Source organism: Notothenia rossii (genome assembly GCF_949606895.1).
Source record: "Notothenia rossii genome assembly, chromosome: 6".
In the NCBI taxonomy this organism is placed as follows: Eukaryota; Metazoa; Chordata; class Actinopteri; order Perciformes; family Nototheniidae; genus Notothenia; species Notothenia rossii.
In genome coordinates this window covers 69,501,332-69,524,466 of record NC_136909.1, presented here as the reverse complement: position 1 = coordinate 69,524,466, position 23,135 = coordinate 69,501,332, and the positions used below count along the sequence as shown (strand labels likewise).

The 23,135-nt window shown below is 39.4% G+C and overlaps 2 protein-coding genes and 1 long non-coding RNA gene across 5 annotated transcripts in view; 1 reads left to right on the top strand and 2 right to left on the bottom strand.

Moving 5' to 3' along the window:
* Positions 1–23,135, top strand: part of LOC307043661 — a 401,538-nt gene that overhangs the window by 279,883 nt on the left and 98,520 nt on the right. The gene's annotated exons all lie outside the window — the stretch shown is intronic.
* Positions 8,565–10,952, bottom strand: ly6pge (lymphocyte antigen 6 family member pge; the record flags this gene model as incomplete). The annotated part of the gene is made up of 3 exons (XM_079687041.1): positions 8,565–8,758; positions 9,229–9,345; positions 10,892–10,952. The coding sequence occupies 3 exons, from the start codon at positions 10,950–10,952 to the stop codon at positions 8,565–8,567; spliced, it is 372 nt and encodes a 123-aa protein (XP_079543167.1).
* The window catches only part of tacc2 (transforming, acidic coiled-coil containing protein 2), a 50,527-nt gene continuing 40,086 nt past the window's right edge, over positions 12,695–23,135 (bottom strand). For all 3 annotated transcript variants that reach the window (XM_079688217.1, XM_079688219.1, XM_079688218.1), the window contains 12 exons: positions 22,951–23,000; positions 22,701–22,810; positions 22,266–22,419; positions 21,744–21,890; positions 21,351–21,443; positions 17,508–17,651; positions 17,336–17,412; positions 15,872–15,915; positions 14,476–14,636; positions 14,259–14,365; positions 13,731–13,851; positions 12,695–13,625 (listed from right to left, as the gene is read on the bottom strand). In XM_079688217.1, coding sequence (XP_079544343.1) covers positions 13,560–13,625; positions 13,731–13,851; positions 14,259–14,365; positions 14,476–14,636; positions 15,872–15,915; positions 17,336–17,412; positions 17,508–17,651; positions 21,351–21,443; positions 21,744–21,890; positions 22,266–22,419; positions 22,701–22,810; positions 22,951–23,000 — 1,274 coding nt within the window. In that variant the 3' untranslated portion in view covers positions 12,695–13,559. The remainder of the gene's footprint in view (positions 13,626–13,730; positions 13,852–14,258; positions 14,366–14,475; positions 14,637–15,871; positions 15,916–17,335; positions 17,413–17,507; positions 17,652–21,350; positions 21,444–21,743; positions 21,891–22,265; positions 22,420–22,700; positions 22,811–22,950; positions 23,001–23,135) is intronic.

Sequence of the window (23,135 nt, the reverse complement as noted above, 5' to 3'; positions counted from 1 at the left end):
TCCTTTGAAAGCCTCGTTTTTAGTCTTACGCATCCGATCTGGAAAACTTTGCAGCCAATCTTATTTGTTACAGTGTACCGTGCACCAGGTCCTTATTCAGAATTCTTATCAGAATTCTCTGAGTTTTTATCAACTTTGGTACTTAAAACAGATAAAGTAATTATCGTAGGTGACTTTAATATTCATGTGGACGATGATAAAAATAGCCTTTCTGTTGCATTTAACTCTATATTAGATTATGTTGGTTTCTGTCAGAGTGTAAAATAAACCAACCCACTGCTATAATCACACTCTCGACCTTGTTCTGTCTTATGGTATTGAAATTGAGCAACTCTTAGTCGAACCGCATAATCCTGCCTTATCCGACCATTTCTTAGTAACTTTTGAAGTACTGTTACTAGACTACAAAGCATTAGCCAAAAGCTCCTGCAGCAGAAACCTATCTGTTAGTGCTATAGCCAAATTTAAGGAAGAGATTCCACCAATACTTAACTCGATAGCATGTCTGCATGTAGGGAAGGAAACGTATACAAAATGTACACCACCCCAAATTGATCATGTTGTTGATAGTGCTACAGATGCGCTGCGAATAAAATTAGACTCTGTTGCTCCTTTGAAAAAGAAGAAAATAAAACAACATAGATTAGCTCCATGGCATAATGCCGAAACTCGCAAAATAAAGCAAAAGTCGAAACAACTTAAAAGGATATGGCGTTCCACTAAACTTGAAGAATCTCGTTTAATTTGGCATATTTCTCTCAATGAATATAAGAAAGCACTGCGTAAAGCGAGAGCAGCCTATTACTCTTCATCAATAGATGAGAATAAGAATAATGCAAGATTTCTTTTCAGCACTGTAGCCAGGCTGACAGAGAGCCACAGCTCGACTGAGCCTTCTATTCCCATAGCACTCAGTAGTAATGATTTTATGTGCTTTTTTAACGATAAAATTGTTACTCTTAGAAACAAAATCAATGACCTCTTGCCTTTGACCAGTATAGTATTATCAACAGCTCCCGGAAACGTAAGTTCTAATATTACACTAGATAGTAAACTAGAATGCTTTTCAGCCATAAACCTTGAACAATTAAATTCAATGATTCTCTCTTCTAAACCATCAACGTGTATCTTAGACCCGATTCCAACTAAGCTGTTAAAAGAAGTTTTTCCATTAATTAGCACTTCTTTATTAAATATTATGAATATGTCTTTATTATCAGGCTATGTTCCACAATCATTCAAAGTAGCAGTGATAAAACCGCTTCTTAAAAAGCACAACCTCGATCCAGAGGATTTAGCCAATTATAGACCTATTTCTAATCTTCCGTTCCTCTCAAAAATTCTTGAGAAAACAGTCGCAAAACAGCTGTGTGATTACTTAAAAAACTATGATTTATTTGAAGTTTTTCAGTCTGGCTTTAGAACACAACATAGCACAGAGACAGCTCTGTTTAAAGTCACAAATGACATTCTAATAGCCTCAGACAAGGGACTTGTCTCTATTCTTGTCTTGCTCGATCTTAGTGCTGCATTTGATACTATCGACCATGATATCCTATTGCAAAGACTAGAGCACTTAGTTGGCATACAGGGAACTGCTTTAGGCTGGTTTAGGTCCTATCTATCTGAACGCTCTCAGTTTGTACGTGTCAACGATGAATCTTCCATGCAAACCAAAGTTAGCCATGGAGTGCCACAGGGCTCAGTGCTTGGACCTATTTTGTTCACACTATATATGCTTCCGTTAGGCAATATTATAAGGAATCATTCTGTAAACTTTCATTGTTATGCGGATGATACTCAACTATATTTATCAATCAAGCCTGATGAAATTAATCATCTAAATAAAATTCAAGACTGCCTCCAGGACTTAAAAATGTGGATGACCTTAAATCTTTTGATGTTAAACACGACCAAAACTGAAGTTATTGTACTTGGCCCGAAGAATCTACGAAACAAATTATCTAAAGATATACTAACTATGGATGGCATTAATTTGGCCTCCAGTGAGACTGTAAGGAATCTTGGTGTTATATTTGATCAGGATTTATCCTTTAACACCCACATAAAATCAATTTCAAGGACTGCCTACTTCCATCTACGTAACATTGCAAAAATCAGGCATATCTTGCCTCAAAACGATGCAGAGAAACTAGTCCATGCATTTGTTACTTCAAGGCTGGATTATTGTAACTCCTTATTATCAGGGTGTACAAAGAAGTCAGTCACGTCGCTTCAGTTAATTTAAAATGCTGCAGCTCGTGTACTAACCAGAGTTAGGAAAAGGGACCACATTACTCCTGTTCTGGCTGCCTTACACTGGCTCCCTATAGAACACAGGATAGAATTCAAAATTCTTCTTCTCGCCTACAAAGCCCTTAATGGGCAGGCGCCATCTTACCTTAAAGAACTCATTATACCCTACTGTCCTACTAGGGCATTGCGTTCCAAGAATGCAGGGTTGTTGGTTGTTCCTAGAGTCTTTAAAGGTACAATGGGAGCCAGAGCCTTTTCTTATCAAGCTCCACTTTTGTGGAATCAGCTTCCAGTTTGTGTTCGGACGGCAGACACCCTATCCGTTTTTAAGAGTGCGCTTAAGACCTTCCTTTTTGATAAAGCTTATAGTTAGTGCTGATTAGATTCAGCCCCTAGTTTTGCTGATATAGGCTTAGTTTGTCGGGGGACATCTTACTTCTTCCTTCTCTCTGTCTATACCTGTGTACTCTCATGTTCCGATTAACCCAGCTTCCCCAAATTTCTTTCTTTTTGGTGTCTATATACGCCGGGATCCGGAGTCATGGATGATCCTGCGGTCCTGTGTCATGGATCGCGAGTCCTGGATCTTGAGTCGTGGCTGAGGTCCTGGATCATAAGTCCTGGATGGATATCCTCGTGGATTCATCTTCCTATTATACACAAATGCGTTTCCAAACATTTGGACTACCTATGGTGTAAATGTATTATCTTTTCAATTAACACACGGCATCTATTGCACGTCTGTCCGTCCTGGGAGAGAGATCCCTCCTCTGTTGCTCTCCCTGAGGTTTCTCCCATTTTTCCCTTTAAACTGTGGGTTTTCTCTGGAAGTTTTTCCTTGTACGATGTGAGGGTCTAAGGACAGAGGGTGTCGTATTGTCATACTGATATTCTGTACAAATTGTGAAGTCCACTGAGACAAATGTAACATTTGTGATATTGGGCTATATAAATAAACATTGATTGATTGATTGATTCAGGTTCAACTTCTCTGATGGTTCATTCTCAAAGCAAAATCCTGTCATCTGGTGATGGTGAGGACATCACCAGAAAGTCCTCACACACCTCATAATGAAGGAGAAAGTGCCTCAGTAAACGCAGAATCCATCGCTGCAGGATCTACCGTGGTTTTAGCATTTAGCATGTTAGCTAGGCCCGGCATGCACCTGTTGGGTGTGTTTGATTTGGATCACTTAACGTGCTGGCTGGGTGGAGCGAACCCTTGATTGGATGTGTTATTTTGTTTGCTGAGGTGCAATAATGTTAACCTTAACCCAGTGGCTCTCAAATCGGGGTATGCGGACCCCTAGGGGTACGTTGGAGTACTGCAGGGGGTAGGCCTACGTGAGATTTATTTTTATTTTAAAAAAAAAAACATAATTAAGGCATTTAAACAAAGTACTAATGGTAGATTAACTACTTTATTCAAAAGTTTACAGTAAATCTGGATAATAAAATGGGAAAAATAAACGGGGTGCTGGTGCTCTCTTTTCCTCTCCTCCTGACAGGTCAGTCTCGTGCAGCTCATACATCATAGACGCATTTGTTTGTCTTTTGCCTATTAGAAACGAGTTGGCGACACTAAGACTGCGATATAATGTTTTTGTAGCAATAATCCATGACATATTTTTTAAATGTCTCCAGTACCGATAAAAAGACCAATAACGTTGGAGCTTAACGGCGCGTAAAACACACGTGATGACGTCACCAACGAATCGACAACTGAATTAGTTGGCAACTAATTGCACCCCTAAAAGCTCTGTATAGTTGCAACATCTATACACAAATATACATAAACAACCTGCTAAGAATGTCTCTCTCTTCAAAAATGTCCGTGGTACTCTGTACTCACTATGGCCTGTGTTATTTACCTGCACTCGATGTGTCATCTCTTTTAACAATGTTCTTCCCTCACTTTATCTTCTCTTCACATGAAGCTCTCCTCTCCTCAGCTGGTGTAGTAGTTACTGTAGGCACGCTAACGCTAGCTGCGTAAATATGACGCTCTTTGTATAAAAACAAAACAAAACGTACCTTCTTATTTATCTACTTTGTCCACTTCAATCAACTTTGTTTCCTCCGGCTTCAATTTCCATCAATGTTGTTCGTTCTCTCTATGTCTGGTCAGAGATCAATCTGTTCCACGTAACGCGCCCCCTCGAGGCCTGGAGCACTGTGTGTTTTTGGGTTTGTATGTGTTTTGGGATTTGTATGTGTTTTTTACTTTGCATATCTTTTTTGTGTTTGCAGCGTTTTTCCGTTGCGTTTGTTTTCGGGGTTAGTGTGTTGTATTTAGTTTGCATCATTTCTGTAAATGTAGCGTTTTTTTGTTGTATTTGTTTTCAGGGTTTGTTTGTTTTTTCATTTCATTATTTGCAGCTGTGTCCTGCTTATGTATGCGTTGTATAGGATTAGTTTTGTTTTATAAAGATAAAGCAACACTTTCTAAGAATCAAGCACAACTAAGAGTTTAAGAGAAAAGAAAAAGAAAAGAAAAAAAACTGGGTCAACCAAAATGAATTTAATTTCAAAAATAAAACTAGAAGTTGCAAACAAATCATTTGTGCCTTTTTTCTTTATTTTAACATATCTTTTTGTTTGCAGTTCAGAACTCTTTGCTTCTTTCTCAATGATCAGACTTTTGCTCTCGCTGCAGCTCTCTCGTTTGCGCTCCCTCATTTTTTGTTTACAATTCTGACACAAACGTCCCAGGTGGGCGGGACTTTCAGGCGTGCTTCCCCATTGGCTACTCAGTTTTTGAGTGACAGCCCACTACACCACAGATCGTACAGTGCAACTCATGCAGCAAACTCCGCAGTCCACTCGGCCACGTTTGTGTTGGTGCCTCCTTGGATTTTTCATGAAAATATTGGACTTATCTTATGGATTGCTGTGCATTATACTTGTGTTGTGTAGTTTATACTTTATTCCAACTTTAAATATGTTAATACCTGAACACACTGACTGCGGCTGTAAAATAATTTCCCAATTTGAGATCGATAAAGTGTCTGTTTATTTATTTATTTTATAGATTAAAAAAAACACATCTATGTATTTTCAAGCGAAAGGTGATACACAATATAAACTGTATACTGTTATTTTTTCAAGACATGTTACATTTCAAAAGCATACAGTATGGGACAAAAAATTAAAGACTGCTTTAATGTAACAAATTCTACAATATAAAAGTGGCAGATTTGCTTTATTAAACAGACCAGACCTATAGGTTGCATACCAACACAATTAGGAACATGCTCACATCTTACTATGTTGTTCTGAAGAGCTGAAGCATTCATACACAATGGATACAAACTGTGTTGTCTCATTCTATATCCTGTGAGAAAATGACATACATTTAGCATTAAAAACATTTTAATTTTTTTTCCTAGCCTGAGGAAGATCTGAATAATCAACAGATTTGAATGGAATCTCTAACATTTTCATGTAGAACAAAGACAAAAGAGTGATTATACAAATTACATTTATTTGAACCAGAAGATGAATTCTCAAAGAATGTTTTAAATAAAAGGACATAAAACAAAAAGGTGGATAATAATAAAATATATTAAATGTATATGTAAAGACATTTGGTCAAATGAAATGGCACTGAGCAAGTGATAACAGCAACGCACAGCTTTTCTTTACTTCTCACTTAACACAATAAAGAAACAGACCGTATAGTACAGCACAAACAACACAAATGATCAATACTTACATATATTTTAACTTGTAGTATTATAATAATTGAAATGCTGGTTCTTCTGGGGATGTTCTGTCCATGCTCAGCTACTTATGGAGTATTTTATGAAGCGTGACCGGACTGACCAAAAACATGGGGACTGTTGTAAAACATCATTTTTTGGTCAAATGTAAGCATTATTCAATGTTTTCAATGAACTGTGGTAAAAGATAACAAGTTAAAAGTGTTATTAATTACGGGGGGGGGGGGGGGGGGGCGGTTTAAATAAACGTTTTTAGCTAATTAAAAGATGTAAACCCCTCGCTCCAATTTGGCTGGGGACAGGCCATTGTTAAGAACTTCTATTTTTTCAAAATGTTTTTAAATAAATTAAAAAACACCTTAAACCCTATTGTGAATCACAGACCTATGTACAAACAACTCACAAAACACTACTATCTCATCAGTTTTAAGATATTTTATGGATTATAATTTGTATTCACTGTAATAATCCCAGGACAGATAATATACGTTTCTGGTAGAATGTATGCACACAAGCACAGAGGTGGGAAGTAACTTGTACATTTACTCAAGTGCTGTACTGAAGTACAATTTTGAGATACTTGTAACTTACTTGAGTTTTTCAATGTGTTGCTTCTTTGTAGTTCTACCCCACTACAATTCAGAGGTCAATCATCTACTTTTACTCCACTAAATAACTTTAGTTACTTTAAAGATTTGGATTAATGATGTGAAATATAATCATCACTGAAATAACACTTTAGTAACACCTGGAGTAAATTCACAAGCTACCCTGCAGTACACAAAGTCATTAAAAATAGCCACACCTTAACCTGCTTTGATAACACTTTAATGATCAATAATAATAGTCAAAATATATCATATGATTCTGAAATGGACCGATCTGCATAATGAGTCCTTTTACTTTGGTATATATTTTGATGCTCATACTTTTAATAGAAAAATATTATACTCACTTTAATAATATCATTGTGTGATTTGTATTTGCTAATGTTTATCTATATTTACTACTTTCCTTTTTTTGCTAAGCTTGGGAACATTTCTTATTAAGAAGATTTGTTGCAGTGTTGTTAGTTACACTCGATGTGCACCAACAGTATGACCTTCAACTCAGGTGAACTGAGAACATCCTGATACGGCCTCCCTAACTTCCAGAATGCTCCATTGTTATCACCAAGCTTCACCCCTCCCTTTCTCCTCTCTCTGTGTTTAAATATGAAACCCAAACTCTATTATTCGTCTTTCACTCTGCAGACTGTATGCTCTCTGTATGACTGACTGAACTTTCTTGCAATAACTAAAATACGACAAAGACAGCAGAATGGTTTGATTCTCTATCCACATTTGATCGATACATTCCCACCACAATACTTTTGTACTTTTACTTGAGTAACATTTGGAATGCCGGACTTTGTAAAAGAGTACCCAAGTACAAGATACAAGTACTTCTTCCACCTCCGCACAAGAATAATAGCCCACTGCAGCTTCTACTGAAGGAAAAAGTAAAAAGCTGTAAAATATTTAAATGATTTGTTTTATATGTCAGTGTTGTTTTTAGGGCTGAAATTATGACATGGTGTACAGACTGAAGTGTACACGCAGTAACACAAATACATGTACAGTATCTTAAGGTTCTTTATATTTAATGATTTTTGAAGTTGGAACATTTCCTAATGTTAGTTCTCTAGAAATAATTGCAAAATAAAAATACACAATAAACAGTATTCTTCATAAAATGGACATAATTCTTTTTTAATTTAATATTCTGCACAATATATACAAGAGCTGCTATTTAGATTATAGGCCATCTTCCAGTGAGAAGTCACAAATACTGTTTATACTCAGTCATTCTTTAAGTATCTTCAAACGTATAGTGGATTAACCTCAATGGTGTAACACACCTTGCCTGTTGTGTGTAAGGCTTACGTTAATTTGCTGTGTGTGAGAAGTTTTTTCTCACCACCCTCAACATATCTCGCACAGCACAGTGGTGGCATGCTCGTCAGATAGAAGGCTAATGATGTAACAACATATCAGATGATTGAACTCTTAAGGGCCATGTTTATATACTGGAACATCTGCTACTCCAACAAAACTCTTCTGAGATACTCAGGCGTCAATGTATGTTGTGTAAAATCCTTTCAGTCATTTCACACATTGTGTACAGAGCATTTAACCAGGTTGAGCTAACTGATGAACAGCATCTCTTCCTTTATCAATATAGAAAGCTAATAATAAATTATCTATGCGTATAACAGCCCTTCCCTTAGAATCCTTTAGATAATGGCTGAGTAAAATCCATTGAAAGGTAAATGTACTTCAGTACTGCTTGGAGTCAATCCAACATGGTATATATAATCCATGCAGTCACACTTAGCACCACAAGTTTATATATATAGTAACTGCTTGATGTATACGTTTTTATTTGGATACATGAGGTATATCAAAGAAGAGTGGAATGGTAGTTAAGCATGACGCATACAATTAGGCAGGGTTATTTGGCATTTTTGGAGTAAATAAGAACAACACCAGTTGGCATTTGTCTTACAGGTGGATATTGTTGGCATGGCGAAGTTGAGCTGTAGGTCTACTGCAAAACACAGTGGAACAACAGAGGCAGAATCAGCAGCAGATAGTTGAGTCCTGGCAGCCTGTAGGCAAAACTGGTCACATTGCAGTCATCCCCGTAGCAGCAGTGAACTCTGACACCTGGCGCTCTGTAGCCCTGGCTGTTGGCCTGAGTACAGAAAGACTTGTAGGAGCATGACTTCATAACCCCACCTGACAAAACAGGCAGAAATAGAATTCAGTTGCACTGGTGAAGCAGTTGATTTACTTGAACAAACCCCTTTCCTTCTTTATTTTGTTATTTGTCTGTGTGTGTCCAGTATGCATTAATGTAGGGAAACTGGAGTATCTAATATCTGTCATTTAAGGACATCTCCTATTGCCCCTTTCTTATGATTAAAACATTTAAAAACTGAATTGAGTTTGTGAAAGAAAATTGTTTTATTGCCTTGCACACATGGATTCCTAATTTAGGATATTGATCAGGTAGGTGCAGCAAAGCTCTTAATTTCCTTAAACGCCTTGGACCACCTGCTAGGATGTGCCTCCAGAAAGCAGCCTGTCCTCACTTAAACCCACAACCTCACCTACTGTATATAAAAACAGCTTTTTGTATCTCTAATATGGGTGGGAAAAAAAGAGCTTGTAAAAGAAAGGTTACTATCTGTCATTGTTGGACTCACTTTCATGGCCCACCACCACAGCGCAGGCATCAGAGTAGCTGGGACACGTTTTGGAGCCTTGCCGGTTGCAGTCGTCGTTATTGGAGCCCATACAGCTATAACATTGCAGAGCCTCACCTGGAGGAAGCAGCAAATAAATACTGTTTGTTACAGCACACACTCAAGCAGGACGACGAAAACTTCATGCCGTGTTGAAAGAAAATAGTTAAGTGATCTCTAAAGTATAGTTTATCTTAGTCTGGGTTGATAGCATCAAACATGCTAACTCATCAGACAGCAATTTAATTTCCAAAAGAGTAATTTCACTGAGTTACATTGTGGCAAACTCAAATTAAATAATTTTCATTAATCATGAATTGTAGTATTTTCGTGAAGATCATTCAATGCTTACCAGGGACTTAACTGAATGTGTTTTACCCTTTATCGACACAGCAGGAACAGTGTGTTGGATGAGTGTTCAAACAGACACCTCACATTGCAGTGACTCGGATGCATGACTTTGTCCCACATTGAGATAGAAGTGAGGCCCAATGAGTCACTTCCTTCACACAAGTCTTCATTAAATCCAGCAAAGAATGAAACAAGTGCACTCGGATTTAAAAATAAATCTTTCTAACCTTTAGCTAAAGCTTCAGAGGCCCACTTTAAAACTCTAAAATGTATGTTTAAAGCTCTAGAGAGGAGTATGAGCACCTATTTGAGAACTAACTGACCTTAAAAATATCACTATAAAGTTTTCTTTTGAAAACCTACATCCTTATCCTAAATTCTTAAATGTCCCTTCCCAAACAGCCTTTCATGTTTCTTCTTAAGAGGACCAAATCGAGCTGGACACTAAACATATTTTGTCTTGGCCATCAGAATCACATCCTTTATCACTGAAACTGTCTTTTATCAGCCAGTTATAATGTGTAGGAGGACAGGAAGTCGTTCAGCCCGACACGTGTTATGCCTCTTCATCTATAGACCAGAAAGGTGAAATCTTCTCTTAAAATCAGCAAATCAACCTCATGAGACTAATAATTAAATTATTCATCTGTGAAGCCCTTCAACTGATAAAAGCATAATTGTATTATATGGATTTGAGAAACTTGTTTCATTGCTTTGCTTCGTGTGTGCCTGTTGACATGACAAATAAACCCCCCCGCTGTTCATAGTTGACCCCAATCTATCCCCACAGCACAGCCGCTCTACACACATATGCTACAAGCATTAGTCTTCAGGCCTATTAAGAGATTAACTGTTAGGATTGCATGCTAGTTACAGAGGAAGATTACAAACTGAAGGAAGGAAAAACTAATTAACTAACTAAGTAATTATAACAGCAACTTAGCAAAGTTGACAGGATTAAAAGTGTCATTAGAAGGTATAAGTCCTTTAAAACATACAAGGCATTTTCTGAAAAACTGAAATGTTGTTATGTTCAACATTTCGTGAGATAAGAATGGATAAGTTATTTTCCTGTCTCTCAGAGAACACTGAAATACAGAAAAACAACAAATGCAAACTGTTCTTGGAAATTCAAGAGTGGCAAGGGAGAAGGATATACCTGGAGGGAGATACCTGCATTCAAACTGACTGATAGATAACAAATAGAGGGGAGATCTAAAGGGGAACAGGACTGGGTATATATAAAAAACTATACAAAACCTAAAATCCTTACTGTAGGTTGCTAGCAGGAACAGAGGAAGCAGGAGCAGTGGCCAGAAGTGGACAGCTCTCATGGCGCTGGCGGTCCTCTTGGAGATCTCACAATGCAAAGCAGATTGTTTGTTCCTAAAGACCCCGGAGCTAAATCTGAGCTATCAGATGAGATAATATCCCCTCCTGCACTGACTGAGATTATCAGACCCTCCACTGGGACCCACAGCTCTGTGGTCAATCGTTGCTTCTTCCTTCATACTGTACCTCTCACCTCACTGCTGTTCTCTAGCCACACCTCCTGAGTGAAGATCAGCCCTTTCTTGTCCCTGTCTCACCTGCTCCAGTACCTAACTGATCTGTGAACTTTAACTTGGCCCAACAGGTGGCCATTTAGTTTCCCAGGTTAATTTGCCATTGGTTGCCCTGAGAGGTACGTCTGCCTGTGTGAGATTTTTTCAACAACTGCTTATAGTAAAGTAAGTAAGTAAAAGTTTATTTCTAAAGCACCCCTCCCAGCACGAATGCACAGAGTGCTGTACAAAATATAGCAGTCAAAACAATTAGGCCAATATGGCACTAAGGCATAATAATAACAAAGCATAACATGACAGGAAAATAGAATAAAAACTTAAAAACAATATACAAACATGAAACCAAGTGCAAGAGAACCAGTGATCGACAGTGACAGGACAGTGACGTGATGAACGGCCTAAGACTGCTCAAACGCCTGCTTAAATAAGTGCGTCTTTAGGTGTCCCTTGAACAGGTTGAGGGAGGGAGCCGATCTCAGGACCGGGGTAAGTGCGTTCCAGAGTCTAGGGGCGGCCGCCCCAAACGCCCGGTCCCCCTGGTCTTTAGTCGGGTCCTGGGCACTGCCAGAAGCCCCTGGTCAGAGGACCTCAGCGAACGAGTGTTTTGGTGTGGTGGAATGAGCTCGCTGATGTAGGCTGGGGCTTGGCCATTTAGAGCTTTGTATGAGATAATCAGGATCTTGTACTGGATCCTGAAATGAACTGGTAGCCAGTGCAGGGAGGCTAGAATGGGGGTGATATGGCAGGATTTTTTAGACCTGGTGATTAAGCGGGTCTATGTAGATTCTATAGAGATGGTTAAGATATTTGATATTACAGTTCCAATTGCAGTAAATCAATTCAGGTTAGACATCTGTTTCAAAAATACTGCTATAATAAATGTGTTTTACTGACTTTACTTTATTGAACAATGCATAATCCTTGTCAAATGAAGTCAATTACTTGTCAAAATATGTTATATTATATTTTTTTGACTGAATGCTTATAAACATATTTATTATTTATATTTTATTATTTTCACTCAAGTGTGATTATGAAGTCGTTGATTTTCTGGCTTGCTCTGTGGGTTTTTTCATTCAACTACTGCAACATTGAGAGAAAGATGCTTAATTTCCACCTCCGCCAATTAGGTTGTAACTTTGTTTTGGTTTGTTTTTTGTTTAGCTGTTGGACAGAAGGTTTCCAGAAGATGTATTGGATCCTATTTCATGAAACTTGTTGAAAGGGTCTACTAAGGGCCAAGGAAAAACCCAAATACATTTCTGGAGCTAATCAGAGTCATGGGGAATCATTCACCCATTAGTTTCAGGTACCTTTTTCAACCTCATTTAACTCAATCATAGCAACTTTGGAAGAAAACTAGAATGATAGTAATTCTATTTGCATATTCATTTTCCTCATAAACACCAATATGTAGATAAATAGGTGTATTGTAACAAATCAGAATTTCTTCATTGGTCATGCCAGTACAACAACATTTAATAGAAAACATGTCATCAGTGGACCCAGGGTGCTGTATTGCCATCTTTTATTGCACTTTGTAAGCAGATGTTGTACAGCAGCTGTGCAGACACTCCTCAGTGTGACAAAACAACCGTAGCAGAACTAGGACATATCCATAAAATGATTAAATGACTCCAGCTCACAACTTAATAAGGTCACGATTAGTTTGCTTTATATCAAAATAAAATCCCAAAAAATAGTCAAGGAAGCTATTACAAGTATGACAAATATCTACAAGGTGACATGAGGAGAGTGGGCCGAGGATGACAGAATAACTATCAAAAATGCAGAAGAATCTTTTTTTATATTTGGAATTTAGTACAATATATACAAACATAACAATACAGGTTCTCTCCCACATGCAGTAAGCTATTGGGATAGTTTGTGTTCTCTTGGTGGTGTATCAACATTTTATAAATGAATCTAAATCTGTTTTTCAAAGTCTATCTTTCTCTCTTATCAAGAGGAGACAACAACAGGGATGGGTAAACAGTCTTCTCCCTCAGTGGCTGTCATGGCAACATCATTATAGATAATTTAAATTGCAAACAATGATCTTGCTTTCTCATTATCATACACGCACTCACACGCACAGACACGCTCATAAGTGATATGTTACATATTCTTGAAACCAGACCCCTGATACAGAACGACACACCGACACATCAAAATGTACAGAGTGATAAGGAGAACGCCGCTCCTGTGGATCCTGAATACACAACATCAGTAGGAACTGAAGCCTTTTGGCCGTTTTAGCATTAATGTCCATCAGTCCTTGGTAAGAGTTGTAAAAACAACGGATCAGCTTCATTTTCCAAGTCGTTTATTTCCCACAACTGGTCTTCTTCTCTGTGGGATTTGGCGATGTGGTCGCTAACTCCTGCCCATCTTGGAGATCAGCTCATCGCAGATCTTTGTTAACTCCTCGATCTCTTTGTTCTGTAAAACAATTGTCAAAATAACATTAACATACTTGTTTTAATGAATAGTTTCCCATGGTTTTATCATCCCTTCAAGCCCCAGGATTGAGAAGTTCTGACTGACCTTTTGCTCCAAGGTGCGCTCCAGGGAGTCCACCTTCATCTGCTCCTTCCTCAGACTGGCCTGGTGGGCAGCCTGCTCCTGCATGGCCTTGGCACGTACATGAGCTATGTCAGAATTCGCCCTGGAACCACACAAGTAATACAAGGAGAGTGAATAAAATGCGAGAAAAATAACTCACACTAAAGGTTGTGATGAGGTGCTGATCACTGGAAGTAGACTTGAAAGTAGGGAAAGGTGTCACATTGTCAAATCTTCAAAAACCACATTAATTATTCAGTTAACTATGAGAAAGCTTCAGGTCCTATGAGACTGCAACCTCGTGTTTGTAAAGCCAATGCAGAATAAATCTTTCAAAATGGAGATGGCTTATATATATTCTATAGCAACAGCTAATTAAATTGGCATATATATCCAAACATATTACTTCTTGTCATTGATTAAGTGTATGTATTTAATGTGTTGTGATGCTTTCTCTTTGGGGGAAACAACATGGTCATGGTGGATTCAACTGTAGATATTAGGAGCCACCTGTCTAGTTTCTCCTCTGCATGAATCTTCAGGGCTTGATAGCGCTGCTCCTCCTTGCGGACCCTACACAGATACTCCTGAGCACATTTCTTGAGAACCTCCTCATTCTGAAAAGAGTGACACATTTGTTTAAATACTGAACAAATGTACTGTTAATCTAAATGTCTTACAAAGCCAGATCCTAATAATTCTCTTTAGTCGTGAGCATTTGTGTCACCTTGCGGAAGCCCTCCAGTACATCTTTCATTTTCTCGTAACGTCTGAAGAGGTCGGCAAGAGACTTTTCCACAGAGTTGAGGTCGGACAAGGCCTGGTCCTTCTCCATGATCAGCTGCTGGATGGTGTGGTGGGACAGAGACTTCTCTTTCTGGTCATCCTCTGACAGACACACACAAACATACTGTAAATCAGATCATCTGTCTGAAGAGCCAGCTGTACTGGTCACATATACATTACATGTTACTTGTTATACCCACAAATACTTACAAACAGATCATTTGTTTTTGACAGAATATCAAAATGAATGTGTGGGTTAGTATGATTTAATAGCATATAATACTAAACTATATGTGGCATGCAAACAAAAACAGTTAAAAATGGGGAAAACAAAGAGACCTGTAAACAATATTATCAGAGCTAGCAGCTTGACCCTTGCAGCTCGTTTCTATACCCTTAAATATTAAATGATGAACCTTACACAATATTTCAGCCACCTACCCAGCTTTCCCTTTCATTTCCTGTCGCAAGCGTGACTTTTGCAGCCATATAATATAAAAAACAAAGTAATGATGTACTTAATATCAACCACTGAGGGAATGGATAAAATAAATACCATATGATTATTCCTAAAGTAAAGTAAAAAGTAAAATAAAAACAATGTCTCAACATACAGGATGAAATGCAACAAAAATGGACAAACAAATGTCACTGGACGAGATGAAGAAAGTGAGCACATCTGCTCCCTTTTCTGACGGACGGGTGGCGAGATGTGAGCTGACACAAACAAGTGAAGAACAATTCCGCATTACTCACCTGGCATGCCTGTCAGGGTTATCAAATAGAAAGGGAAGCAAAGATGAGAGCAGAACAGAAAAAAAGGGACTGTGTTAAGTCAAGCTGGGAGGGCAAGACACGTGAGAGAGCCGAGTGTTAGACAAGAGCGGCGACAGATTGAGGCTTTTGTGAGAAGTGCTTTAATGATAGAAGAAAATTAAATTAGACAGCAGCGGAAATCAAATCTTCAAGTGGCGAAGAAGATGTAGGTGAGAGCAGGAATAATGTGGAAAGTGAACCTGCTGCGAGATTTAATGAGTCCAATAAAGTTGGACATGTGTGGGCAAAAGGTGAATACCTCCCACTCTAATGACATCAGGGTTCACTTCATATCAATCTAACATAAAAGCAAGATAGCTTGTGTCAGATTATAACAAATACATCTCTCTGGAATAATGTGCAATGTAGTGTAGAGCACACATTTTGTATATTGCAAAAAAAACAAACAAAGGCAGCAAAAAGTAGGGGCAGAGTTTGGAGAGACAAAGGGTTCAATATCCTGAAAACCAATCCTCTGGTTTTGTAAGCAACCCAAAATCTGTATAGAAAATTGAACTCACCTATCATCTGTGCAATCGTCCTTTCATACTCAGCAACAATCCTCCTATAGATGAAAAAATGTCAGATCATCAATATATTGATGGGGTTGAATCTGTATCTCATATTTTCTCACGGTGTAGATGTTTTCAAATGTCAGTCTGTCGGCCTGTTCGAGCAAGAAAAACCACATTATCGAGCCTGGTTGTGATATTGCCTTAATATGCTGGGAATTTTTTATATGGAAAAGACAAAGTGGCATTTATGCTGTAGAATATGACACCATCTGCATTCAGATTGATTCCCTCTAAGCTGCTAGACATTTTTGAACTCCCTTTCACAATAAAAGCCCAAGACATATACACTGCATCATTGTCTACCAGAGAGCATTTCGGGGAGAGGAGGAGGGGGTAGATTCGTTTTTTTGAGTAATAAACTGCTTTTTAATGTCTACTACAATCCTACTTATAACAATGAATGGGTGTTTTACAGTTCTTTCTTGCTTTGTTAGGCTAATCCACAACTACAGTGTGCCCTGTCTTTTCTGCACCAACAATAATATCATATGGTAATGCTAGTGGAGGAAAAGTAGAAAAGTTATCTGTTCCCACTTTAAGTAAAAAAATGTGCTATTTAGAGATATCTTCTTAGAATTTAGGAAAGCAACAAACAAACTTTCATCCAAGCTACAACTTTAGATCATCGGATTATCTAAAACTATCAGTAGCTCTGTATCTTTTATTTATCTGCACTGTGTGTACAGTTTTCATCTAAGCATTGCAGATTTAGGCTCCCCCACACTTCAAGCCCAGTAGCAGCATGGCCCAATGGGAAGTCATGTTTTGGGAAAAGCAGGTTGATAAAGGGTAAGAGGATTGATTAGCCACGCTTCCCCTTTAGCATCTTAGCCCATCCTTATCCCCAACCTAATCAGTCAAATGAAGTAAGCTCAACACTAACTGAGCAATAACCAGCTGGACCCACACCCACCACCTGCTGCTGACAGGGAACAAAGTCTTAGTATGGTATTTCCTTGAACCCAAATTGTCAGACATACTGTAGATTAATCCTCTCTGGACGTTAATATGAGTTAGTTTGTTGATCCAAGTTTTAAGATGTTCTCAGACTGTTGGTGGTGTATAATCCAAAGGACACCAAAAGCCACTAACACATCTTGTCATGAAAAGTTGCCAAATATCATATACAAACATCATTGGTTCCTCTTTTCTCCACCATTAACTCGCGTGCCAATAGCAGGACTCAGATGGCTCTCCACTCTGCAATTAACCATGACTTACACTTAAAGCGAGATAAACCAATTGACAAGGATAAATAGTGATGGGTGGAGTCTATGTAGAAGACACTAAGCATGGTGACGCGGTACCATCTAGCATAAACACGGGGAAGTGTTAAATCTACATTGTGTAGTGTATGTGTGGGACCTCACTGTGTTGTAAAGGATGACAACTCAACATACTACTTCTTACCTCATCTCCATCACTTCCTGTCGGCTGTCTTCATACTTTCTCTGCCACTCCAGCACTTCTTTCTCCTTTGTCACAATCTGAGGTAGTAACAAAAGTGTCAAGTAAAGTGTGCGATGTATAATCAAAATATATACAGTGTTACTCATAGGACAAAAATAAACATTTTTGGCACCTCTTCTCGTGCAATTCCCAGTGAGTGGTCCAGTTCTTTGGGGAGGTGGGGACTCTCCCCCTCAATGTAGTTGATGCTGGTCCTGGTGTGCAGCGAGTCCTTGGACAAACCGCTATCTACCGCAGACGAGATGTCTCTGTGCTGCTTCCAGTAAGCAAAGGAGATGCGGGAGAGGAAAGGAAACATAACCAGTTATAAACCAGACTAAGCTACAGATGGTACTCCCTTGGGCCCACTCGCATTCCTGAACAATATCTTCGAGGCAGCATCAAACTACAACAAAATGTACCACACAGCAAAAACAATATGTAAATGGAGAGACTAGTGATGTTCCTGAAGACTTGGTCAGCTGCCACATGATTGGATGAAACAGTCTTCATTTCTACAGTATTAGCCAAGTGATTTGGCTGATGCTGCCCCCAGCTGAGCGGTGATGATCACCTGCTCATCGCAGAAGCTTGAATGTGATTGGTTCCAGGCAAGGCACACAGGAAGGAGGGCAGAATTTGATACAGCAAGGACTGCATCAGATACAGCAGAGGGAGGGAGGATAGGGCAAGGGGACTGGGCAGCATGGGTAATAGATGTTATTCTCCCGTTAAAACATATTACAATATTGTGGTCTTACCTGTTGTGGCTGAAATCAAAGTGGAACCTCCCAGCTAGCGGGGAACGTTCTCACAACTTTGGCTAACATTACCTACAAGTTCTAATAAGGTTTTAAAGAAACGTTTTAATCTAATGTTCAAATAACCTTTTTAGGATGTTTATTTTTTCAAATAACGTTCCTATAAGGTTTAAGGTTAACTAAGACATCAAGTTTTAACTGCAACATTCAGAGGATGTTTTGAGGATGTTATTGAGGCCTGAGATGACAAAGTGTTTTATAAAATGTTCCTTTAATGTGATATGTTAACAAAGGTGGAACGTTTTGCCTGCAACATTCTAAGGATGTGTTTTGGACGTTGTTGGGGTAACAAATTAAAGATGTTCTTCCCATAATGTTACATGGTAACCAAAGAAGAGCATTCTGAAAGCAACATTTGGATAATGTTTTCAGAAGGTTATTCTTTTTTATAAAACGTTCCTGTGATGCAAAATATTAACACCGTCATGGTCAACGTCAGATTTATTTGCAGTGCGCTTTAAAAAAAAAACTTGTTGCATTTGTTTGAAAAGGATGTTTAAAAAAAATCTGATGTCACCACATTCTCCTTTTTTTTTAAACAAGCATGCAATTCATGATATTGCCGTGAACGGTTTGTTGCGTGCCGCTCTAGCTTTTTACCAGCATATTCTCTGACAGCTTTGCCTGCTTTTGCCTCACACTCATTTGTATGTCTCTCCCAGGAGGAATCCAAGGCCTTCCACACTCCCAAGACCAGCCAGGCCTCTCTACCCTGGAACAACTGTTTCCCACTGCTGCCATAACCAACCTCCACTCCCAGCTCCCCTTTTCTAATAAACAAATGTTACTTTCACCAGCTGATTCCGAGTCATCCTTTTACATGTGTTTATAGTCAAATTCCAATAGTTAAGTAAACTAACAAAATCATCCTAATGACCACAGTGGTCAGTCCACTCACCCAGGAATTTTTAGTTGAACAATTACAGGAATATTATATCTTTATGTTCTAATAATGTAAACATATTTTAGTAAATTGTTACCACAGAATATTTGCATAATTGTTTAAACATAAAGCAAGTTATCCTTCTCTAAAATAATAACATTCTGGCAAAATAAAATCTAACTTGTAGCTGAAAACGTTTTAAGAACAGTAGGGCATAATGTTCTGACAATGTTATCAAAAGCATTTTAGGAAGGTTATCACCAAACATTTTAAGAATGTTTTTAAAGAACGTTATCCTACCTTTCAGAAGAACGTTCTGGGAACCAAAAGAAAACTTCCCGCTGAAACATTCCATTCCTTTTAGAACAAAACATTTCTAGCTGGGCTGTTACAGCATTTAGCCAACTATTTAAAAAATGCAAAGACTATGATGTGAAGGGAACAAGAAATTCCAGAGGATTGATCTTCAGAAAGACTTTGGATAAAATGTTGAGGTGTACTGAGAGACAATTAAAAGAAGTCTTATGCATCTTTTTGTGTAACCATTGCAACCTAATGACAACAATTCACCAACACTTTTGGTCCCCTAAAAACTGTAGGTTTATTCTGAGAGAGTCTGGTTTTTGGAGGATTTCATAAAATGATGGTGGCTTACAGGGTACAAGGAGATCCACTAATATGCAGAAAAGCGAATAGAAGTGTTTGGCTTGCCTGGATCAGTAAATTTTTACCCACTTTTGGGCACCATGTGTAATGGGACTTCAGTGTTGTATAGGCAAAAAACGTAAACTTTCGACTTGAAAAATAAATAGTTGATGACGAGTCAAACACAAAAACAACCCAGCAGCAAATGTATTTATTCAAGACTAAAAGAGATACTAAAAACTACAGATAACACAACTTGGACTCATTTGCTCACAGGTACAAAGTACAACTAAGGGAATCTAAAAAGTCATTTATAAAAGGTCTAAGACTTTTTGACTTGGGGTCTACAGGAGTTAGTTTACAGTGCAGTCAAAAGGTATTTGAGCAGTGTGGGAAATGAAGCCCTATTATTTTATGAGCAGTCTAAAATTGGAAGTAGACGACTACGTTTTGAAGTGTTGTGATTCCTACACTCTTAGCTAATGTAGACGTGTTCGACTTCATTCCCCCTGAGCACTGTAACCTCGTAGTTATTTCAAATCCATTGTGCTTGTGAAGTGAACCAAAAACAATGAAATGACCAAATACTTGGACTGCACCGTAGTTGGATTATAGGACGGGGGCGGATCAAGGGGTATAATGATACTCTTACTTTAAGTAAGGGTGAACCGTTGATATTCCATCGCCGAGTGCTGGGTTTCTTTAGTCTAGACTGTGAAATGTGTGGGACACAGCATGAGACAAAGCGGAGAGGGAAGCGTCTTCCTTCCAGCTCTTACACTGACTTTCTTTTAATGTTCATAAATCACCTAAGGAAAAAATAATCCCTATTCGTACATCCAGGCATGTGCTGTTTCAGCATAAGCCCTCCAACCAGCAAAATTCTCACACTCTACCCTAACTACTGACACCTACCTGTTTGTTAGTGCTGTTAGTCCGGAAAAAGGACCAATTCAAAATACAAGAATGTGACTGGGATTTAGGCGGATGATAGCAAAGCATCAACAAACACATCTGGGACAGTTACATCCCTACAATTCCTTGGCTGCTGATATAACGTCCATCAGGAGACAATCCCAGTCACATTCATGCCATTGTAAGGCTTTTAAAAACAGGCAACATGCAAGTTGCCTAACAGGAGACAGTTGAGGAGCTCGCTGCTAGTTGGGGGGGGGGGAGCTGGATGCGTAAAGCCATGTTAGAGATTCCATAAGTGGGGATTGAGGAGGACTGCATACGTAGCTGTGCAGCCACAATGTTGATAAGGCCATGGGATCACACCCACACTCAGAATGGTGTGTTTAAGGGGAGGGGAAAAGGCAGGCTGAGACACACTCATGCACGCACACTACAGCCAGGCACACGTGCATCTCACACACACCTGCATGTACGTAATAACTCATTCAGGATGCTCTTTCCTTTTACACACACACACACACACACACACACACACACACACACACACACACACACACACACACACACACACACACACACACACACACACACACACACACACACACACACACACACACACACACACACACACACACACACACACACACACACACACACACACACACACACACACACACACACACACCAGGTGCAGCACTCAGCGCAGTACCTGGGGGTTTACAGTGGAGAGGGAGGGGCACTGTGAGATGTTTTTGGCTATCTGCAGAGCCTCTATCCTCAGGGCAGCAAGCACCAGTTCCTCCTGGGCCGCAGACATGGGGAGTGGGGAGAGGGGTATTGGTATTTTTTGGGGGGGTAAGGGAGGGGGGTTGCGGCCCCAGGATGAGAGAGCAAAGGGAAAACATACAGAGACTTGAGTTGAGCGCACACACTTGCAGTCTACATTTCACACACCATCAATCTATGGGAAAATGAAAAGGCTGGATGTAGTGAGGTGAAACAATGGGAGTAACGTGAAAACAACACACAATCAGGGTGGAGGGGGCCCACCAGAGGCAATCCATTAACATAAAGAGGGGTCATCAGTGGTCTGTCAACACACCTGTAGTTTTTGAGCGAATGCTGTCGGGTTGGTCTCAGCCAGGTCGGGCTCCAGGTACTGCAGGAGGTCGTCACACTCAGACAGCCTGTCTAACAGGGGCATGGGCAGGACAGGAGCAGGGGCCTCCACAGGGCCCAGGCTAAAGGGCTACAGGGGCACCGGGAGGAGTGGGGGAGGAGGGTAGGGGTCAGCATGGCAAAGCAAAGCGCTGAGTGTTTGAGTGGCAGCATTGGGAGCTGAGTCACTGAGTTCAAGCTGGGAAGCTACAGTCGGGGAACTGGCTATGTGTTATTAACAGTGACAGGGCTTTAATGAGAATCACTATGACTGATGTTGGAGGGCTAATTCAAGGCCTGAAATACAGCCTATTGCAATCTCTGCCCCATGTGACTAAACATTGACATGGTATAAATGTGACAAAATCATAACTGTCCCAACATGATGAGGACAAGACATAGAAATGACAACATGTGTGATAACTGATCGCTGAGTTTTGAATATTTACAATAGTGATCGGCTCACCTGCTCATCCCTCTCTGTGCTCTGTGTTCGGCTGAGCGCCTTGTTCTCTCTCTTTCTGCCCTTTTCCCCAGCAGAGCCCTCGGGACCAGGCCGGGAGCTCAGCACCGGTGTCTTCATACCCGCTGTTATCTGGGCCTCCATCTCCTCAAAACTGCTGCTCACAGGGAGAACCAGAGGGGAGAGACACGGCATGTGATTTACTGTATATGATGGATGAGAGTGTTAATGAAAAACGGAGCTGAAGCAGCTGTATGCATTATGCAATCTTAATCATTCTGGTTTCTAGTTAGCCCAATGCATAGTCTACTGTACAAGTGAATCACTGAACATTGCACTGTAAAACTTCCTACACTATAAAGTGAACATACAATGTAGACATTTCCGCCAAATTACAACACATATTACAAAAATAAAACATGAGTAGGTTGTGTTTACCCAGTGCAGGGGGAGCTGGGTTCAGATCCATTTGCACACTTTTTCTTGGGTAAGTTGTCAGAAACGGAGTCTAACTTCAGGTACAAAGACGGCTTCTTCACAGACAGTGGCTATATGAAACACAAGCAAATAAAGCAGACACTTTTTTAAATATAGGTACACATTTTACAACTTAGAAAGAAAGTACAAGTATAAAGAAAGAAAGCAGCAAATATTTCATACAATTATTTAAATAACACAGAATACTCACAGGCGAAGCGGAGCCAAGCTTCTCCATATACTCAATCTCATAGTCTTGCACTGATGCAGAAAGACAAAAATAAGTTTTAGAGTCAGAGGAAGAAATGGAGAGACATATCTAGCCAGTGTTGAGCTCTGGACTGATGGGTTTAGAAGCTGAGGCAGGGCTGTTTGTTCATTATATCCTCTCTGACC